Raw genomic sequence first — 20,855 nt, 5'->3', positions numbered from 1 at the left:
TGGAACCCACTGCTTGAAATTCATACCCTTAATGTCAAATAAAATACTCAACATGGCCTTGAATTTGGAGCTGCTGTGTCTTGCTTTCTTCAGTCTTGGTGACGGTGGTGTTTTCCAAAACACTGACTGCTGTTTTGTCTCAGGATCATACTGGAAGATCAATGATTCATCACATGCAGTCACCCCTTCTAAGAAAAATTGGGTTTCCTTCTGTTTGTTCCAAAATGTCTCCACACATTTTGATCAGGAGTTAAAAGTTTTGCAACAACTTTTGCACACACTTTTGTCATGTTCATGATTTCCAGTGGTTTGTTCAATTTCTTGATGTAAATGGATGCCTAAAACATTCATTGTCGTCGACCTCCGCTATGCCTTAACAACATCTTTTGTACCATTTAAACACATGTAAATGACATGCAGTGTTCCCCATACACCTCAGTTAATGTGCGAAGAGATAAGGCTGCTGGTCAGTTTAGTTTCACCAAAAATTTCAAGTAATTGCATTGCTCAATTTTTAAGCTAGTCATTTTCCAATGCCTTTGCAAAAACATGCACTTCAGTCAGTAGCTAGGAGCGAACTAAAGGCATCACATATTGCCAGCTTATAGTAATTGTGCATGAATACCAAACCTTTAACAAATAACACCATGTAGCATGTAGTTCTTTTCTCATAAAGCCATTCATCATAAACAAGTGTTGGTATCTGTATCTGAAAAGATAAATTAGTAAATATGGACATATTGAAGATCAGCAAAACTCTAAGATCATGCATCCTTCATTATAATGCATTTTGTTAATAGGCACCTTTCAGCAGTCAGTGTTATATAATGTTAGTGACATGCAGGAATCAAAATCTGGTATTTCAACTAAAATTCTTAGGAAAAAATGTTTCCTGGTGTGCCTTTAAATCCCACACAGTGGCAATTTTTTCTCTCACTGTGAATACTTCTTAAAACGTGTGCTGTTTTTGTCACTGCTGTTGTGTAACACAGTGAAAATGTACTAAAGCTACACAATAACACAAGGGTGATGGAGATGAAACATAGTGCTTGTGACCTGGGGGCATGGAGTGTTCTATTTGGATGCCTTTCCTCAACAGCCCTCACTTGTTTTATAATTTACACTCATGCTATAGCTAATTGGTGGAAAGCTTCCAAAATTTTCCTCTGACTGAGGTGTTATTAAAGTTAAGTCAGTTTCTCCTTTTGACATCTGTAAGAATAGTTGTTAAAATGGGTAAATAAAGGCCTTTTTAGTGCTCATGAATGAGTTAAGTGTAATTATTTAAGTGTGTTTGTCTACATGCTGTCATGCAGGCTGATTCCTCAGAGTGTCTCCGCCGGTACGGCCTCTCCCTGCAGCACAGCCACATCATCTTGTTGACCAGAACACGGGCATGCCAGCTGGAGGTACCGCCCAAACCTCCACCTGTACCCCAATGGAAACTCATCCGCCAGCACAAGGAAAGAGTGATCACTGATGAACCACAGAGTGCGTAAGAGGCTGGGAAGGAGGCAGGAAATACAAAAAAACAAAAACATAGTCAAAATTAAATTTGGAAAGATAGGTGGTAAAGGGGAAACCAGGAGGAGGATGCAGGGGAGGATATCAAACAAATGAAAAAACACAAATTATGTGATAGAGTGTAGGTGAATTTCATAAATAAATCTGACTAGAAAGGAAAGCGAGTGATAATGCAGGAGATTCAGAAGCTGCAGTACAGAGGCCATAGAGTACCACATGCTCAAATAAAGGAAAAAAAAGGTGAAGGATAGCTACAATATTTTTGTAATGAAAATAGCTGCTGGCTCAGGCTTATCTGACATCAGCTGATCTCTGAGGGAAGCAAAAAGTGCAGTAAAAAGCGTAAGAGTGCAAAAAAGTGGTGCTGGCATGATGTGTGAGATTTTTTTTTCCCTTTTCTCTTTATTGCAGAGCTCCCTTTGTTAAAACCAGAGCGGTTCATAGAGGTTGCCAGCCCTTTTCTCTCCTCTCGTGTCGAGAGCAGCATTGGCCAGATCCTGGAGATGTGTGTACACTGAAATGATCTGAAACTTAGAAATGAAACAGGATGAGTTTTTCCTGTTGTTCTGTTTTCCTGCACACATGACTGTGCTGTGCTGGTGAAGTTGTATTTCCCTGCTCTATAGCTAACCTGTGCTCTGAACACAATGTGGAGAAAGGAAGGTATGGAAAGTTTCAACATTGATTATCATGATTGCATCACTCTTTCTAGAAACTCTTTCTGTCCCCGATCTGTTCCTCTTTTTCTTCTTGCAGCATGATAATGAAAAATGTTAAATATCCAAACATTAAAGCAGCACTGGTGGAGAGGCTGTTCAAATATCATTCTGTGTCTACAATGTGACATGTGTGACTCATTCTGTCGATATGCTCTGTTATTCCTAAATGTGTTGCCATGAAATGAGATGCATGTATGTCATGACTATGATATGAGGCTGTATATTGGTCTAACATGCAGCATGGAAATGTGTCTTTGTGTGTCAGAGAAGCCAAGCTGAGCACACAGAGGAGGCGTTCCCATGGATCCCTGCTGGTGTCCATCACTGAGAGAGAGGAGAGTGAAAGCCAAGAAGGCACTGAGTCTGATACAACTGATCACACCACCAGCTCATCAAACGATACACCAGACAAAACACATGTACAGGGACATTCTGTTTGCTGGGCTACAAAGGTAATTTTATAAATGCAGCATGTTTGTTTAAATCTAAAGATATTCTTGTTCAATAATGAACAATGAATGCAAATCTGGATATGATGCGTATCATGACAGTAGATTTACGACAGTGGTAATTGTAGCAATTATTAATTTAGTCTGACACAAACCAAAAGATTTTTAAAATCTTAACCATTATTTTCAACATGATAGACCCGAAAATGGAGACATGTAATCGCAGATTTAACCATTTGGTTCATGTATTGTGTGGTGTACAAAGAGATGATCAGCACTGCATGCGGCACACCAACAGATTCATTAACCAAGAACTAGAGATGCACAATATTGGCTTTCACCTATATATACACACACCTTTTTTACTGTAAAGAAAATCAGGTGTCTCATGTGCAACAAGAGACTGAATGGAGCAGAGCTGAGAGGGGAGTGGGGAAGTAGACAGTCTGTTAGTTGTTTTATATTTTGGGGCCTCATTCAAAATGTTCAGGGCTAAAAGTTGGCCCTCTTGAGTGTGTAGCTCCCTAGGAAGAAAAACAAATTAATTCATTTCAATTCAGTAGGCTTAATTGGCGTGGGGAAAGCATCATCAGTTTCGTTGCCAAAGCAAAGTAAAAAAATATTATTATTATTATTATTATAGTAGTAAAAATGTATTATAATTGATATCAGAAGCTTGGTTTAACTTGAACATATGGTTGAAATGTAGATATTCTATTTTTCTTAAATGTGCAGTAAATCCATTTCATAGTGACTATTGTTCATCTTTGGGTGCAACATCACACAATGTGCTGCAACATTTGCACACTCTCACTCTTCACCTAGCAGATATAAAAGCTTCTTTTCATTGTTCAGGCTGGTGAATTTTTTTGTTTGTTTCTTGGTGAAAAGGCGTTTTTTTTCTGATGTCATTGTACAAACGACAGGTTATAAGAAAGTGCAGCTCTATTTCCACCTCCTGTTGGCTGCAGTGGGTGCACGGTCTTTCCTCTTTGGGAATCCAGCTTTGTCTGTGGCGTCCTCTCTCTACGTCGATGTTGTGTTTACTGAGTCTGAACCTTGTCAAACATTTCTTCAGCCGTGCATCAGTCACAATGCTTAAGTATTCTGCAAATAAAAGTCCCTATTAAGAGGGCAATTAGCATTTCAGCTTCCTTTGTTTTTTGGTTGATTCTTGCCAATGAGTTAAACAGCTTTCTTTTTATTCTTAAATAATTTAGTTTAATCTGGCTAGTTTCATTAGCTATGGTTTTGATACATATCCTATACCTGATGGTACACATGTATTTTATTGAGTTTTAAGACTGATATATGACATATACAGCTGATATGTATGACCAATATATTGAATATAAGTCTCAGCAGAAATTTTGACAACTGCTGTTACAGATATTTATCTTTGAAGTAAATGCCTACCAATACCAACATAATGTTGATATTTTTGTGCATCCCTATCAACAACCAGAGCATCCATTCACAAAACTTCAAATCTCACATGGTCAAACACAACCTTAGAGTTAACAAGCTACTGACTCTTCTTCTTCTGTCACTGATATAAAAACAAATGAAGCCAAAAGCAGGCAGCAACCATTGCTGGTTAGAAAGGAGAATCAAAATATATATCAATCAATTTTTTATTATAATGGTGATTTATTGTTACAAACCTACTGTTTAGTGTATTCTAGCTTAATTCATGTTGCCTTTGTTAAACAGCTGCTAGGGTCCTGCTTGTCCAAAAGCTGTGAAAACAACTAGCCAAATTTTTTTGCTGCGTCCTTGCGCCTCTTTCCCCCCTCTCTGTATCATGTATGTATGCAGTTGAAGGCTCATCTGAGTAGCTATGTGTGTCAGTGACAACAAGGCTGCCATCCCCCAGTCTCAAAGTCATTTCTGTTGTCTCCCAGCCAGGCCACCACTGACCAGGGGCACATCTGAACTAAAGACAGCACCAGCAAGAGAGGGGAGATGACGAGGGATGTGGGAGGGGGGTTAGAGCAGCAGTAGAGAGAGATACAGACAGACACAGAGACGAGGGTAGAATAAAAGAGGGAGAGAGAAAAAGAGGAACATCTGAGCTGATAGAGACAGAAAAGGGGACTGAAAAATGGACCGAAAGCGACAGTTTGGACAGGAAGAGATGAAAGCGGCCCAGGAAACAGGAAGGAGATGGGAAAGAGGGATCTCTAGTGTGTGGCGGGGCGCGTGGGTTTCAAACAGGGAGAGGTCGTGTACCGCACTGATGAAAAAAGCTGTGCAATTAGATGGTGAGCCATCAGTGTCTGTGCCTCCTGGGGGGTTCATTATTACACTTCACTCCTAGCATACAGAGAAAAAATAGAGTTCATATTAATCGCCCTCTTGTGTAACCATGACCAGTTATAGAGCGGTTGGGCTAGGGCAGTATGGACACGCTAATTTGATGTGTCGTACAGTGTGCGTGCACACACGCACCCATGTGGATTGGTTGGTGTATGGGTCATGTGTGTGCCACATTTTTCTACTCGGTGTGTGTTCCCGCTCTTCACATGCACATGGTGGGTAACGTGGTAGGGAGAATGTACATCAAGTGAGTTGGGGGTTTGCTGTTATGACCCCTCCCTCTGAATCTTTGAACTTCCACTGACAGTATCAGCCTCTGCTCTGCGCCTATGTAGCTGACAGAGTTGTAGAAGGAATGGTCACATGATGTTTAATACCCCCAGTGGCCTGTACACTCAGCATTAGTGGGTTAAAAATCAGACTTGTGCAAAGCCCTGTGCAGATCAAAGATTTGTGATGACACAGTTGAAACTCAAAATTGCTCACAACAGGACGCTCTGCTTCATTATAGCATTGTAGCCTGTGAGTTCACACCACGGCAACTATAGGAGAGGATGCATTGTTTCCATAGCAATGACTCTCACAGTCATGGTCACTCAATGAAAAGTGATCTATTTCTTAAGTTATTGTGCAATAAATTTGTCTCTACAAGAAGGATAGTGTTGCACATTAACTGTTTTTTCCATTTTTATAGTGCATAACATAGGGCTGTGTGATTCCTGCTAATCACTCATTCCTTTCATCAACATCATATCATAAGACATTTTACAGTACATATAAAACCTAAAGACTTTGCTTGCTCGGTCCTGTTATGACTTATGTATCTGTTGAGAATGGTATTTTTAACAACTACAACAGCCTTGAATTTCTCATATTTTTGCTAGCATCAGACGGCCATCACCTACAACGTTCTCCAACAGTCTCACTGTGTTGCAAATCTTTTTTCTAAACTGGGCTTCAGTGTCCTGTTTTCAATAGAGCCCCAAAGTCCCCAAAAGTGGATGTTTTGGCGTTGTTTGCATTATGTAATTATCTTGAAGATATTACATAAAATTGGTGTATAATGAGGTAATAATCTCTTTTAAAACAATTAAAATCTTATACTGGAAAAAGCTGGTCCAGTGGTTACTCTTATGAATTTCTGACTCATGTATGTCAGTGAAGCAACCCAGACTGGCTCATGTTAACACAGGATGGGACGCTGCAATGCAGTCTGAGCAGAGCACTTTTTTAATTGGTTCACTCTACTTCTTTGTATCCGTATATAGTTTTTAAAATGTAAAAGCACTGGTAATGTCTATAAGCCTCTCTGCTTTTTAAAAACGGCCTGGTGATGAGGAGCGAGAGAAGAGGCCAGAGGGTCTTGCTTATCCGCTTCTCTTGCGGTAGGATTTAACTTTTCTTCTTTGTGTGTTTTATTTTGCTGGCTTTTTCCTCTTCTTTGTTGGTTGTTTAATAGCCGTTAGCAAACACATACCAGCATTACTGCCACCATATTGGATGTATTCGTTGTACAACTGTGTTGACCGGGACAATTACAAATATAGTTACACACCTACTAAACAGTACACAAGCCTTTGGTTTTCATAGATTAATTTCTCATTGTAAGGGAGAAAACCTGTTAATAGCTGTTCCTCCTGGTTTCGCACTACAAGCTACTCACAAATAGAGCAAATAGAGGGATTTTTGTGGCTGATGCCAATATTGGGGGCTAAAAAAATGATGATATCTGATATATCGGCCGATATTCGATATGCTGGCCGATATATGAAATAAGAAGATTGATATACACAGCATATATACTGTACATGAACACAAATGTGGACATGTGAATTAACAGTTGCATTTATCTTTGTTTATTTCACAAAGATGCAACTTAGACAAAGTTAAAACGCTGTAATACACTCTCTAAAACTTATGTGAAAAACTAGCATGCTCTCCTTGATGTTCCCAAACAGCGTGTATCCGCGAGGACCTAATTGTCATGGGGCACTAAAATGGAGTGTTATATTGTTTTATAAAGTCACAGCTTACCATGGAGTAAAAAAATGCAGTTTCTCTGGTCTTTTCTCTGCTGCAGCAGAGTGAGTCCGACTGCAGCTGAGAGGGACTGGGCTGCCTGTGAGTGCTTAGGGACAGGGAGGGGCCCATGGCAGCACCCGCTGCTCGCTGAGAAGAGCAACAGCGATATATGCTTTCACGTCAGAGTCTCCAAAACTCTCCAATAACACCAGAAAAAGTTGCTAGATTTGTCGCTAGTTGCTTTTTTGAAAAAAGTCGCTGGAGGGGTCTGAAAACATGCTAAATATAGCGACAACATCACTAAGTTGGCAACACTCACAAAACATTCTGGGATCACTTGCAGCACAAGTGTAGAGCACTTTTTTACAGCTTTTCATCCTGATCTTGAGGAATTAATTCAATAAAAGATCAGCAGATGCAAGCATCCAAACCCTGGGTGAACTGATTCACAAATTCACAACAATCAGTGTTATCATAAACTAAGAGCACCACAACAGTATGAGAGGCAAGCAGTTTTGTGAACTACACATGATGAAATCAGATGGCACTAAATGAGGTGCACAGCTCCACAGGAACTGCATGTTGTAGATTCGTCACACAGGGAAACAGCCAAAACATTTTCTCCCTCTGTGAGTTTCCCAATAAGAAACTGCTCTTATATACTGGTGTGATTTGTATTCTAGGTTCTACAGTAATTATCTTGTCTAAACAAGGTATTTACTGGTGTTGCATGAGATAATAACTTGTTACCATACAATAATAGCTGATAACTTGTGTGCCCAAGAAAAAAAATTTGTTGGAGCTCCAAAGTTCTTACCTTAAATGTGCTATACAGTTTTTTTAAAAACACTATATCAGTACTGTCCCTCATGGTTTAATATACTTATAAGGGGGAAATCCAGTGTCAAAATCCACTAAAGACCAAGAAAACCATGGATTTCATTCGCCTTTGAAATCTGAATAGCTACAAAATGCTTTACTTGTTTTGATAAAATATTTTCATATAAATTGAGATACACTCCAGGGAAAATTGATGGAAGCCCCTAGGAAAGCAGAGACTTAACTGTGGCTGTGTAAAATAAAGCCCCATGAAGTGTGGGATTAAATAAATGTGCTGTCTTCTCTGAACCCATGACTGTGATTTAATCACTGAGAAAAAAATAGCTTCCTCCTCTAAAAGTCAGCTTAAATCCTAGGAGTCTTGTGTGCTAGATCTATCAGTCTCAGTGTCCTCTTGCTACGCAGGTAAACAGTCTAATAAAGCAGCCTTCTGTGAGTGGACAGAACATACCATGCCCGCTTTGGCACTTGACTCCAAGTCTCATGCACCTCTGTGAGAAGATGCACACATTTACCGGTTTCTGTTGGAGCAAAAGAGTTGCTATTATTGTTGAGAGGAGATCAAGTGTGCTTCCAGTCACAATGCCTCCTTCCTTCTGTCTGGGTCTCTGGGTACTTATTCAAATAGGCAGTGACTCACACACACAGACACTCACTCTGAGTCATTAGAAAGTCTTGCTAAGGTTGCTTTGAGTTACACAACACAATGGAATATTTCTCATTCAGAGCCACATGGGCTGGTGGGCAATGCTGGTCTTTTCCTCAGCAGGGCATTATTTAAAAATAAAAAAATAAATGACTAGGCCAGGTAGATGATTAAGCTAAGCTAGCATTTGAACTTTGCATTATAAATGCCATTTTATTTTTTACATGTCTTGTTCGGCCTAGCTCAGACATATAACTAGAACATTTGAAGAGTTTGATAGTGAGCTGTATTTCTTTAATTGATTGGACAGACAAGCATGAAATTTGAGCAGTTCAATTATTCCCATCTAAGGGAAACAACATGATAAACAACATAATAACTCCTCATTTGTCACTGACAGGGAAAGTAAATTAGCGCTGCTGGTGTTTGTAGCGAGAGCGGAGCAGCTCTTGTCACATTAAAACCATGTCTTGTGTCCTGTGGTGTGGTGCAACACCACAGCTGGCGTTGAATCACTAGAGGGTGGAGGCAGATCTCTGGTGGTGTTACTCCATTACAAACTCTCTCTAACTCTCTCTCACTCTCTATCTCTCTTTCTGTTTCCCTTTAGGTGGACGCAGAGGACAAGAAGAAGGACGATGATGACAAATCCGATGGTAAAAGCCGTGTCTTTGCAACGCTTGTCACTTAATTCTCATTAAAAACGTGCACTTCTTCTTTACACAAAATAGTCTTGTTTGAGGCCAGAAATAAGGCTACCAAAATGGGTTGATGCTGGTTTATGTTAAGTTCTCCTAACTGGCTTGCTTAAGCAGCATCTTAGCAGCAAAGTCCTATTGATATGATTAAAAGTATTTGCTTCTCTCGCCTCCATCTCTCTCTCTCTGTGCCTTCATTGGTTTGCCAAAACACTTTGAAGATGTTGGGACTGAAATTATGCATTATGACAAACGGCCACTTCCCTGCCTTCTCCCTGCCCCCGTTTAGTTGCTTAGTAACACCTGCAGTTTGAGTTAGCAGACCACCATTGCTCAGCAGCAGAGCTAGTGGCCCCTCGCCGCCTCAGTTCTCTGATCAGACATCTCGCTTTGAGAGCAGCTTGGGGGCAGAGCAACTGTGCGTGTGTGTGTGCCTTTTGGGCAGAGTGTGTTTGTCTGCCTGCATGTGTCTATGGTTTTGCTCTGCATGCATTGAGATTGTGGGAGTCAGAGGGTGGGCGTATGGATGTGCATGTGCGCTTACACTGTGCCATTATGTGGGAGTTTGGCCAATTTGGCTCACTGGGTTTCAGATAATGATTTGAGTCTAGGATAACTTGCTATGAGTCACAAGAGGAAAGGCTTTTTGTTACTCGCAGCATTTTGAAATGGGAGTTTCACTGGCAATTTTGTATCTATCTGGTATTAAATGTGGCAAGAAAAGACTAGTCTACTCATATGTGACTTGATTGTATGAGGTTTTTTTTTATTGAAATACTGCACAATTGTAGAGGTAATAATGGCTGTTATCAAACAAAGTACTTGGTTTGTAATTAGTCTGTTAGCAAGGCAACCTAATTCAACTTTTTGAGTCTTTAAATGTAAAATTTTTGTTTTTAAACCAATTCAAAATTTTTTAATCAAAAATTTAATTTCCCTGCAGGTCATCCTAAAAATGCAGCAAAACAGCCAATCACAGAGGAGGCTTCTGCCCCTCTCAGACCCATCCTGCAGCAGACTTGGGTGGATCTGGAGGACTTTGATAAATGCTTTCAGTGAGACACTGTACACACATACAAAGATTCGTACTTGTAACTGCTAACATAAAAATATCATTAAGAAACAGACTAAGAAATAACATGTTCAAATTTGTATTTCCTTCTATTATTTAAGCTAAAAATAACTTGAATTATCCTTTGTTTTTCTTCCAGGACTCTCTTGGTCTTCCATAAACCACACAAGTACCCACACCATGTCCATAAATCTCATTTTAAGGTACAGGATGTAGCATAAAATAACCCTGGTACAAATTTCGACATTGTTTCCACATATTTTATGTGTGTGCAACCTAACAAATACATGCATCAGTATAGGATGTATTATTATTCATTCAGCTGTTTGTGTGTGCAGAGCAGCATCTTGCCCAAAACTGCAACAAGTATGAACTCCACTGGATCTTCACACTCTCTGACAACAGGATCCCTACATGTGTCATCTACTGTAGCAAGCCATGAGGTACATGCATGAAAGACACAAATGCATGCAGGCATGCACAGGAAGAATTACTCAGTTGCACACTGTCTCAAATCAGCTTTTCTGAACCTGTCAAGACCCCCTTAAAGTTTAGAAAAATTTTAAGTCACCCCAGTTAAAATAAATCAATAAGAATAAACACTGCATGCCCATGACTGCCAAATTTCACACACAGGGGGTTGTTATGGGACATAGTAAGGCCTCTATAGCAACTTTCGACACTTACCTACTTTTAATGACAAACCTGAGTCTGGTACTATTCACACAACTGCTCTGGCAAAAACAACTGCATGTCTTCTTGCAGTGTATTGACATAAGCGAAATTCTAGGAAAAGGGGCAAATTATACGTTTTTGATTCTTTACATCAGCTCAAGAACTGCATATTCATTATATTTCTTTGATAAATTTAACTCATTTTGAAAAAGGCTGACCTATATGATATAACCTGCTCTGCTTGTTCGTGATAACTGAAAGTTGCATTGTTGTGATTTCATGAAAACCAACAAATGTTTGTTTACATACAGTATTACTAACAAAATATTTGTGTAACTTTGAGCTCTAAAGGTGTGCATTTATTTTCTCAAAATAAGTATTAATGCATTAATCACACTGAAGAAAGGTCAATAATTAGTATGGACTAGTTATGGATAAGCATTTTTTTTAAAATAGAATTGATTGCATGCTTTATTGTCCCTTTCAGTACATTTTGGTTAAGTCGCTGCTCACACAGTGATGTGAAATGAGTGTACCACTGCACCTAAATGTCTAATTTCTTCTTTTTTTTTCAAGATTATTTTTGGGGCTATTTTGCCTTTATTTGAAAGGACAGCTGAGAAGAGACAGGAAGTATGGGTTGAGAGAGTGTAGGCTCTGCATATGGGCGCCTGCTCAACCAGCTACGCTAAACCAGTGCCCTAATGTCTCATTGCAGTTACAAAGTCACAGACAGCTTCATGGACAAGTCAAAGTCATTTGCACTTTGTGCATTGTTCTCTTATTCAATTCATAACAAGTTTCTTTCTTTCACAGTTAAGTTCATGATAGTATCTCAGATCTGCCTGGGGTTCCTTTTTGTCTTTCAAAATTAAAGCAGGTCTCTGCATGGAGGTCTCTCTCTTCATCCACATGCTGATAGTAACAGAAAAAAGCATCCCAAATAGCTATTTTTAAATTTTAACTCCTATTCTCAAGTTTTTAAGATTAAAGTTAGATGTCAGAATCTGCTCTGTACAAGTATGCATCAATGAAGATCTCAAAGTGCACTGTCTGTCTGTCTCATAAGCAGACTTCTAAGTGACATTGTGAATGAGGTTGTGGCCTGTCTTTTGTGAGTCTGTGTGTGTTGGTGTGTATAGACTACAGAGTCAGCTTATCATTCCAAACAGGTTCAAATTCTGCCCCTCTCTTCTTGTTTTCTGTCCATTTTACCCTTTTTTATCTCCTGCTTTGTCTCTCTCACTCACACCTTTTCTTACAATTTCACCTCTTTGGCCTCCCCTCTCTAGGTGCCATTTAGAATGCCTCTTACACTCACTCCGCTCTTTCCTATATCTGCTTATTTCCTCCTCTTACTTCCCTATCTTCCACTCTCTGTCTCTGTATTTTTCTCCAGATCCTCTTCCACTAAGCCACCCTTCTATCAGTTTATCCATCATCCCTCCCCAGGCTTCCTCCTCTTCCTCTCTAACACTTGTTTTTTCCATGTCTGCCTTCAAACTGATATCTAAGCCAGTGTGTGTATATGAATATGTGTATGTGTTTTCCCTCCAGTGTCTAGAGGTGAGAGGCACTGACTACCTGTATGTGGACAGCCTACAAACTTCACAGATCCTCATCTGCTTTTCTCCTCTGCTTCTCTGGGGAGATACAGCTGAGGAGAGTAAGGTTTTATCCACACAAAAGAAACATTCATGCACATTTATAGATGCAAAGCAGTTTTCTGATATTGCATATAAGGCTTGAAATCTGAATGATCCTGACCTTCTATGTTTGTGATACTTGGCTGTGTAGTTTGAACATTTCACCTTTTATCTTCCTCCTAGAGAAGAAAATGACAGCAGCACGCAGGTCTGCAGTTCTCAGCGCCCAGCTGCACTCGTGGTTAAGCCTGCAGTCTCAGCTGCCACTTCTCACCATCAAGTCCATGTCGTCGAAGGCAGCCATGCTTAACTTACCCCCAGGGTAGGACAGCATCAATAAATACTGAGAACTGTGCACTGTATTGATCAAAATAAAGAGGGGATAAGCTTCATAAGGGATTCAGTGCAGACTGGATTCTCACAAATGTATACCCCAAATTTCTTTTAACTTTTTCTTTTAAAACAATCTTCAAATTTCATCCTACATCTCAAGATTTGTCACAATTTTAAATACTTCGATTTCTCTTCAGTACCATGTTTTAAAAACGATACTACTGAGTCATTATTGTTGCAAAACTCAAGAGCACGTTTTAATATTTTGGGAGCATCATTTAAGCAGACCACATACTACATGATCATCACGCTGATTATCGGGCTGTAGTGTGTAGGCTCTCCTGTGATATGTGGTGTGTTATGAATGAATTTTTCCCTCTCCGACCTGATTGGAGGTGCTCCAACCTGAGATTGTAAATATTACACATGTTCAATATTTACTACCATAAATCCTGTTGTGTATGGTGAGAGCTAAGGACAGCCGAGCAGACACGAGCAGAATTGTGACACGATATGGAGGAATAGCTAATTAGGAAGCAAACTGGCTGAAGGAGTAAGTATAGCAAAAACACAGCCATGGCACCAATAGTAAACAGCAGCATAGATGCTCTGGTGAATGGAAAGCCTTAAGTTGGATGGACGTCAGAAATGGTGGAGACACTTGTTGATTTGTAGCAAAAAAAAACGAGTACTTAACAATGTGTACGGTAAAACATACCCCTGATGAATTGACAAGGGAGGAAGCTGAACTGAAATGGCAACCGTAATGGACTTAGAATGTAGCTAACAACTAACCACAGTAACTTCTTCAATCTAAAGTCATGGTTGACTGTAAAAGATTTGGTGTTTTGAGAGACACCTTTGGGGTCTTGATCAACACCACACACTACATGAACAAAACGATAAAATATGTGATCATTTGCTGCCATGTGTGGAGTCTTTCACATGTGTAACTATTTATGTGTATGGCAGGTTCAGATTTTCCTTGAAAACCGCCTCCTCAGGTTTAGATTTTCTCTGTTTGTGCTCATAATTCTGCCCTCTCAATTCTTTAGTGCCTTGCTTCGAATCCTGTGCTCATGTTTAAATATTCTCCTCTCTTTCATGAGCTCCTGCTCGCTTCTGAAGCTGCTGCTCTTGGATGTCCCTCTCTTCACAGGCAAAGCATTCTCTGTGCACTTGCACCATATTTGTACTCTCAGGTTTTTGATGCATCAACCAATTAGAAACAGGCATAGAGTCGACCGATCCCATTTGCTCTGCCTGGTGCCCGTTGCCTCAGCGTTACTGCTCAGAGCATCCCACACGGGCTGTTATTCTTTATGATCTTAAACTTCAAGTTCCAGTGTAGCGTTTCTGTCATCAGTTATGTTAAAAAATTTTGGTTCATGAAGAATCTTAAAAATACCAAGTAGAAATTATAAAAATGAATATAATAAAGTATATTACACCCAGAATCTATTTTCATTGTAGTTTTAAAAACTGATAACTGATTGAAGAGTTTAAAAACATTGACTCCGTACAGTAAAGCCTACGTTTGAGGAAGCTTGAGAAACAAATGTCTGTTGATGACTGATAATTTGGTGTATATCTAGATGATGGTCAGGAGTTTGCCTGTAATGTCTGGCAATTAACAAGAAATGATGAAGGGATAGGTCTTAAATCTTTGGAATTGAAGGAGATTTCGTCATTGTTTGTTTTTTACTAGAATCATGCCAAAGCTTTGAATTCTAGTGTCCTGACAACTCTTCATCTCATAACCCTGAATCCACCTAAACTCTTAGCAGAACAGTGCACATTCAGCTAAGGTTAAAGCTTTTTATTCCCATCATTGGATCCTGTTGAAAAATGTATGCATTTTTTCTCACATCACCCCTGGGACTTTTAGAAGAACGAGAGGTCTTGTTTTGATTTTCACCGCCAATGCGAAGTTCTATTCGGAGTTCTTATAGAGTGAGCAGAAGATCTCTGCCTACCTCAGATGCTCCGGAAAGCAGTAAAAAGCCTCTGTCCTCGTCTCTATTAATGGCCGCTGCTTGGCCTAGAATCAGAAGGGCCTAGTTTCTGGGGTCATGTGCAGGTACGCAGGAGTGCAATTACCACTGAGCCATAATCACACACATAGCACTCAACTTATGATACCAACACGCCCCATAGCATGAGAGAGAGGAACCGATGTCTCCATGCCTCCTGGCACTTTTAATGCACTTCTTCTCATTCTGTCTGTTTGTTGAGGTCAGCCCATAAGTAGGTGTTACATTATCTACTTTAATCTCTTCACTGACCCAGTGTGCTTCCCATCCTATATTATTTAAACACACTGACCTGTGTTAGTCAAATAACTTTAAGGTGTTGCTCTCCTCTTTCCTTTGTATGTTATTTTCTTTCACTCTCACTTTCCATCTGCCTCTTTTTCTGTTTCTTCTCTTCCTTACTCTCTTCCCCTTTACAGTTTCCTTTTGTATAATGTCCTCTTCTCCTGAGTGTGGTGCTCATCCATCTAGTTAGGCTGGGATTGTTGAATTATGTAAAGCTAATGGGGCCATGGAAGTGAGGTTTCTTTTCTCTCATGCCCGACAAGGCCCTGTGAACTCAACTTGGCATTCAGCGGACAGAACACTAGGCCAAAGCACTTATAACATAATTCCATTATTAGGATTTTAAAGTTAATGGAGTGGGATGAGTATGGACTGGTGTAACTTATTCACCTTTTTTTGGCCTGATTGTACAGAAACCACTTCTCATTTGAAACCATATGAGAACTCTACGTCCCTCTTTCGTTGGCCTAAGGACAGTTCGATCAATCCCAAATTTAGAAGATTATTTTATTGTCTACTTAATCAGGACTGTTGGAATGTATTTTCAGATTTTCTTTCTTCTTCCTCCAGGTGCCATGTTTTGTCCCTCCACACAAAAGCAGCACTGGGTTACCACATTCACCTGTGTAGCAAGACACCTTTCATCTTTGGGGATGAAGAAACCATCATGCCACACCTTACCAAGGTGGCAATGGCTAAGTTTTTAATTCATATTGAAAGTCATTTAGTTACTTTTGCAGTGGACAACATTTCTGACTACAGCTGGAGTGAGGAACAGGAAAAAAACAATGCAGGTCAATGAAACCATACAGGGCTGATAAAAAAAAATACCCCCCCCCCCCCCGTGGGAGTTTTACACTTTTAATGATTTTATAGATCAGCTGTGGTGAATATAATTTGGCTTTTTGATGGAAAAAAAGACAAAAATAAACCTCTTTGATGTCAAAGTGAAATCAGATTTCAATTAATTAAAAAATATGTAAAGTAAATTAAGTGACTGCATAAATAATTACCCCCCTTTAAAGTGATTGACCTAATTCAACAGAAATCAGTTGGTGCTAGTAGTCTCACAATGAATAAAATGGGGATTACCTGAGTGCCGTGATTATGTCTCAAGTGACTGCAGTATAAAGACACCTGTGTTTGGGAGTTCCAGTCATTGGTTAATCAGTGCCCCTGGCTATCATTGCACCATGAAGACAAAAGGACACTCCTTGCAACTCAGAGAAAAAGCTTATTGAAAAGTTTTAGTCAAGGTATAGATAAAAAAGCCCAAGACACTGAACATCCCCAAGAGTTCAGTTAAATCCATTGTCAAGAAATGGAAGGAATATGGAACACGTGTAAATCTGCCTAGATCAGGCTGTCCTCACAAACTGAGTGACCGTGTAAGAAGGAGACTAGAGAGAGAGGCCACCTAGACACCTACAGTATGACTACTCTGAAGGATTTACAAGCTTCAGCAGCTGAGATGAGAGAGACTCTGCATACAACTGTTGCCCAGGTTCTTCACCAGTCAAAGCTTTATGAAAGAGTGGCGAAGAGAGAGCCACTGTTGAAGAAGGGTCATATTAAATCTCGACTAGAGTTCACCAAAGTTGTGTTTCCATCAGGAGGTCCGGTTTGATTTAGTACGGTTTGGTATGGTTTGGTACACTTAACCCCAAAATAGTTTGCATTTCCACAGACACCTGTGCCCTCACTTGGTGGGTGGGCTGTAAAGGCATGAATGTGAAGTCACACGCAGCGCGAGTCTGCTGGTCCAGCTGCAGAGTTATAGAAAGGATGAAAGGCATGTGGGAGACTTCATGGTCAAGTGGAAAAGTGGAAGAATGTTCTTTGGTCTGATGAGACCAAAATGGTTCTTTGTGGCCATCAGATAAGATGCTATGATTTGTGAGCACCAAACACTACACATCACCACGAACACACCATCCCCACTGTGAAGCATGGTGGTAGCAGCATCATGTTGTGAGGATGCTTCTCGGCATCCGGCCCAGGAGGGCTTGTAAAAGTAGAGGGTAAATGAATTAATATTTATGCAGTCACTTATTTTATGTTACACGTTTTTATTTAATTGACATCATTGACATCAAAGTTTTTTGGGTCAAAAAGCCAAATTATGTTAACCATGATTGATCCATGAAACAATAGATCCCCCTCTTTACTTACTGCAATTGTCTTACAACTTCTGCTCTTGCATATTTCCTCTAATTATTGTCAAATACACACTTGATTCAAATTAAATTCTGTTTATTTCTTTTTTCTAAAATTTTTGCACAAAGTTGTGTCTTGTAACTCACAGCTCTCACAGAGACTCGGATGGTTGCCATGGCAGCCAACCAAAGTTAAAAGGTAAACGGAAGTGTTTGCCCCATGTTTTTATGGAACATATGAGGAATACTTGAAAAAACCTCACAGATAGCTCATTAAACAAGTCAAAAGTCATCAGCACCTTGTGTACCAAACACCGATCTTTTTCCTGTTCCCTTATTTCCTTTTCAATCCTTATCAAATTCCTTTTTCCTTGATTAAGTTCATGTCATGATCTTTGATGTACTGAAGTTCCTTATTGTCTTTCAAAGTAAAAAGCTGGTCACTGTCCAAACAGGAGGTCATTTAACTTTGCTTTTAGACAGAACAAAAATCCAAAATGAAACATAAGCATTACATGTGACTAGTGAAAGAATGTATCCAAAAAAGCTGATTAGTCACCATTTACTAAAACAATCTGAGCTCAATCCCAATCAAAATAGTAATACTTTGACAGCCTTATTTTGAATACCTTATATGGTAGGGTGATGCAGATTTCTTTAATACTATCCTTGGCCCTCAAATGATTTTGTCACACATGGAAAATTCCCACCACAGACATTAAGAGCCTGAATCCATTAAACAGCATTTTTGCACTGACAGCACCCACAACCTGAATTTCAGAGTACTTCTTGCTGGCACATACTGTTGCTAGGCTACAAAAGTTGTCCAAGTTATCCAACTACGACCTTTCAGAGGGTTTTAATTTGCTATTTATGCACAATGTTTGCTTTTATTCAAGGAGCTTTGGTGAAGAAAGTGAAAAAAGCGAGAAGAGAGCATAATGAAACTGGCCACAGGCACACTAGTGTTTCAGATTTTGAATGCAGTGACAAAAAACAGCTAATGCTCTGGGCCTTTTGTAATTAGTATGCTGTAAAGTAAACACTGACCAGCTATTAGAAAAGAAGTTACTTCCAGCACAAAAAAAACCGCTGTAAGTAATAAATAAATATATGTATTGAGTTTGGAAGACAATGCGGAAAAAACCTCCCAGAGCATGATATTTTTGTGAAGACCAAGGGATGACTACACACAAAATAGACCAAACTAAGAGTAAACCCGATACATCCTACCTTTTAAAGTTTCAAAAAGAATAGATCAGATCTGCCTTGGCCATAGAGACAGAGAGAAGGAAATTGCCTTTGTTTTAATATCCTGGCTGTAACATTTTAGAAAAGGCTCACCTCACTTTAATAAATCGTGTCATTTCTGTAAATCTGCACTTCTGCTTTTCTAGACATGACACTGCTGTTTCTGTTGCTTGAAGTATCATAGTTCTAAAAAAGGTTTCATGTCAGACACATGGGCTTGGTTAAAGTCTGCTGCATGTGAGACAAAAGGAGAAAAAAAATGTTTTTATCTTTCTGCAATCCACAGTTCACCTGCTCCAAGCAATTTTCCATACAGTCCCAATGTGTGGGTGTTGTGCTCTTCAGTTTTATTTAAAAAGATATCTGTTTAATTTGCACTGCTAACCGTAATTGAAGTGTTTCCCCTCTGTCTCTCTATTTTTACAGGAAAGTGCCAGTTTTACTGAGCAGGCCTTGTGCATATTCAGGGCTTTGTGCAGAGTGGTGTCTTCTTTCAATGATGAGCAGGAACAGCAAGTCGCCAGACAAGCACTGGAAGAGGCTCACTTCCCAAAAAATAGCAACATCAACCTGACAGAACACTACAAGGTAGCCTGTTCACAACTAGCCATACAATGAAACTGACACTTTGAATAGCTCACCTTTCCTCATGTTTAAAGCTGCGGCGAGATTGAGGTTATGTTGTTTGACACTGGATGCTGGCTCTAGTTTACAGTGACTAGCTAATCTGGTTGCACAGGGTGCCTAAGCTAGAGAGAGTCGCAGATAATAATTTACTCTTTTAATTTATATTGTGCACTTTGAAAGATTTCATAACAAATGCCCCTTAGCTTTCACTCTACAAGGACTTTAGATTTTCAAAGCAGATGCTGCAGCTTTCAGTAGCCTTGAAAAATAATTGGCTCCTTTTGGTCACATTGTCTGTATTATGGTTAGTAAACTGCACAAAGAAGGCAGAGCTTGTATTTATTTTTTAGGAACACCAGTTCAAACTTTTCATTAGGCATCTGCAAAGTTTTTATTGAAATAACATGTTGTAATTTCTTGTGCATGGTTTAAAATTAATCTGTAGAGTTTAAAAGTTTTTATTTTAAATGTGTTTAGATTTTGGCTGGAAGATGGTTGGATTTGGATGTCTGAAGAGGGGCAATACATAATAACCTTTTAAGACTCTTCTGACTACTTAACACGAGAGTACACAGATCAGCCTTGACAGTTAGACCACCTGTCTGATCGTCTAGGCCCGTGCAGGGACCTCTAGAGCAGTGGTTACCTAAGTGGGTGGTCGCGAACCCTAGGGGGGTTGTAAGACAGTGAAGGGGAGTGGCAAGATGCTTTCCATAAAACAAAGAGAAATTTCATATGATTTGAAATCAAAAATGTTATCTATTATTTTACAAAATTTTGTTAAAATGAATTCAAGTTGAAATCAAAACACAGTTATTAAGTTGCATTTGTGCTTCAATGCAAGTAAAAGTCACATACTGACCCTATGCCAACTCTTATAATACAAACAAACATTTTGTTGATTTATTTATACCATAGCATAGACCTTTAAAATGTATGCCCCCTTTCTTAAACAGATTTAATATGAGTTAAAAATGGCAATAAAATAGAAAAGGATTAACAAGTGGCAAAAATGTGTAGAAAAAAATATGGAAATTGTTAGGAAGTGGTAATATGGCTCTAAGATTGCAATAATGGGCAGAAAATGTGGTTAAGTAGGATAAAAGAAGTGGGAAAAAAATGTTTAAAGTGGCAATAATGGGTGTAACATTGGTTCAAATGTGATTAACACTGGCAAAAAGTAGTGGAAAGGAGCTGATAGTGGAGTTAAAGTGGCAAAACACTGCAAAAACAGGAAAGTGGCAAATAATGGGCATAAAAAGAGGTTAAGAGGGGTTAAAAAATGGCACAAATAAGAAAATGTCTTCATCAGAACTTAATAACAGTTTGACACACTTTTAGCACCCAAACGTGATAATTGTCTAAAATAAGGATGATAGCACCAATGCTACTGATCTAACTCATATTCATTGATACTATCATTAAAGCATAACTGGGAAGGGCCCATTCTCTGTCTTTGTCAGGGGCCTGCCTTATGCAGCCCTTACAAAAACTACTGTATGATGCACTGTGCATTCTGACATTCTTCCAAAGTTGACTTTTCAGGTTTAGCTCCAGCAG

The 20,855-nt window shown here is 39.4% G+C and overlaps 1 protein-coding gene across 1 annotated transcript in view; it reads left to right on the top strand.

The window, feature by feature from the left end:
- The window catches only part of adgb (androglobin), a 75,565-nt gene that overhangs the window by 22,727 nt on the left and 31,983 nt on the right, over positions 1-20,855 (top strand). The window contains exons 10-20 of the mRNA XM_041805771.1: positions 1,317-1,491; positions 1,936-2,029; positions 2,509-2,695; positions 9,130-9,175; positions 10,161-10,272; positions 10,429-10,492; positions 10,628-10,732; positions 12,522-12,630; positions 12,794-12,932; positions 15,832-15,946; positions 19,095-19,256. Coding sequence (XP_041661705.1) covers positions 1,317-1,491; positions 1,936-2,029; positions 2,509-2,695; positions 9,130-9,175; positions 10,161-10,272; positions 10,429-10,492; positions 10,628-10,732; positions 12,522-12,630; positions 12,794-12,932; positions 15,832-15,946; positions 19,095-19,256 — 1,308 coding nt within the window. The remainder of the gene's footprint in view (positions 1-1,316; positions 1,492-1,935; positions 2,030-2,508; positions 2,696-9,129; positions 9,176-10,160; positions 10,273-10,428; positions 10,493-10,627; positions 10,733-12,521; positions 12,631-12,793; positions 12,933-15,831; positions 15,947-19,094; positions 19,257-20,855) is intronic.

Source organism: Cheilinus undulatus, linkage group 14, assembly GCF_018320785.1.
Source record: "Cheilinus undulatus linkage group 14, ASM1832078v1, whole genome shotgun sequence".
NCBI classification, from domain to species: Eukaryota; Metazoa; Chordata; class Actinopteri; order Labriformes; family Labridae; genus Cheilinus; species Cheilinus undulatus.
The sequence above is the reverse complement of the archived record's forward strand: the minus strand, read 5'-3'. Positions and strand labels throughout refer to the sequence as shown.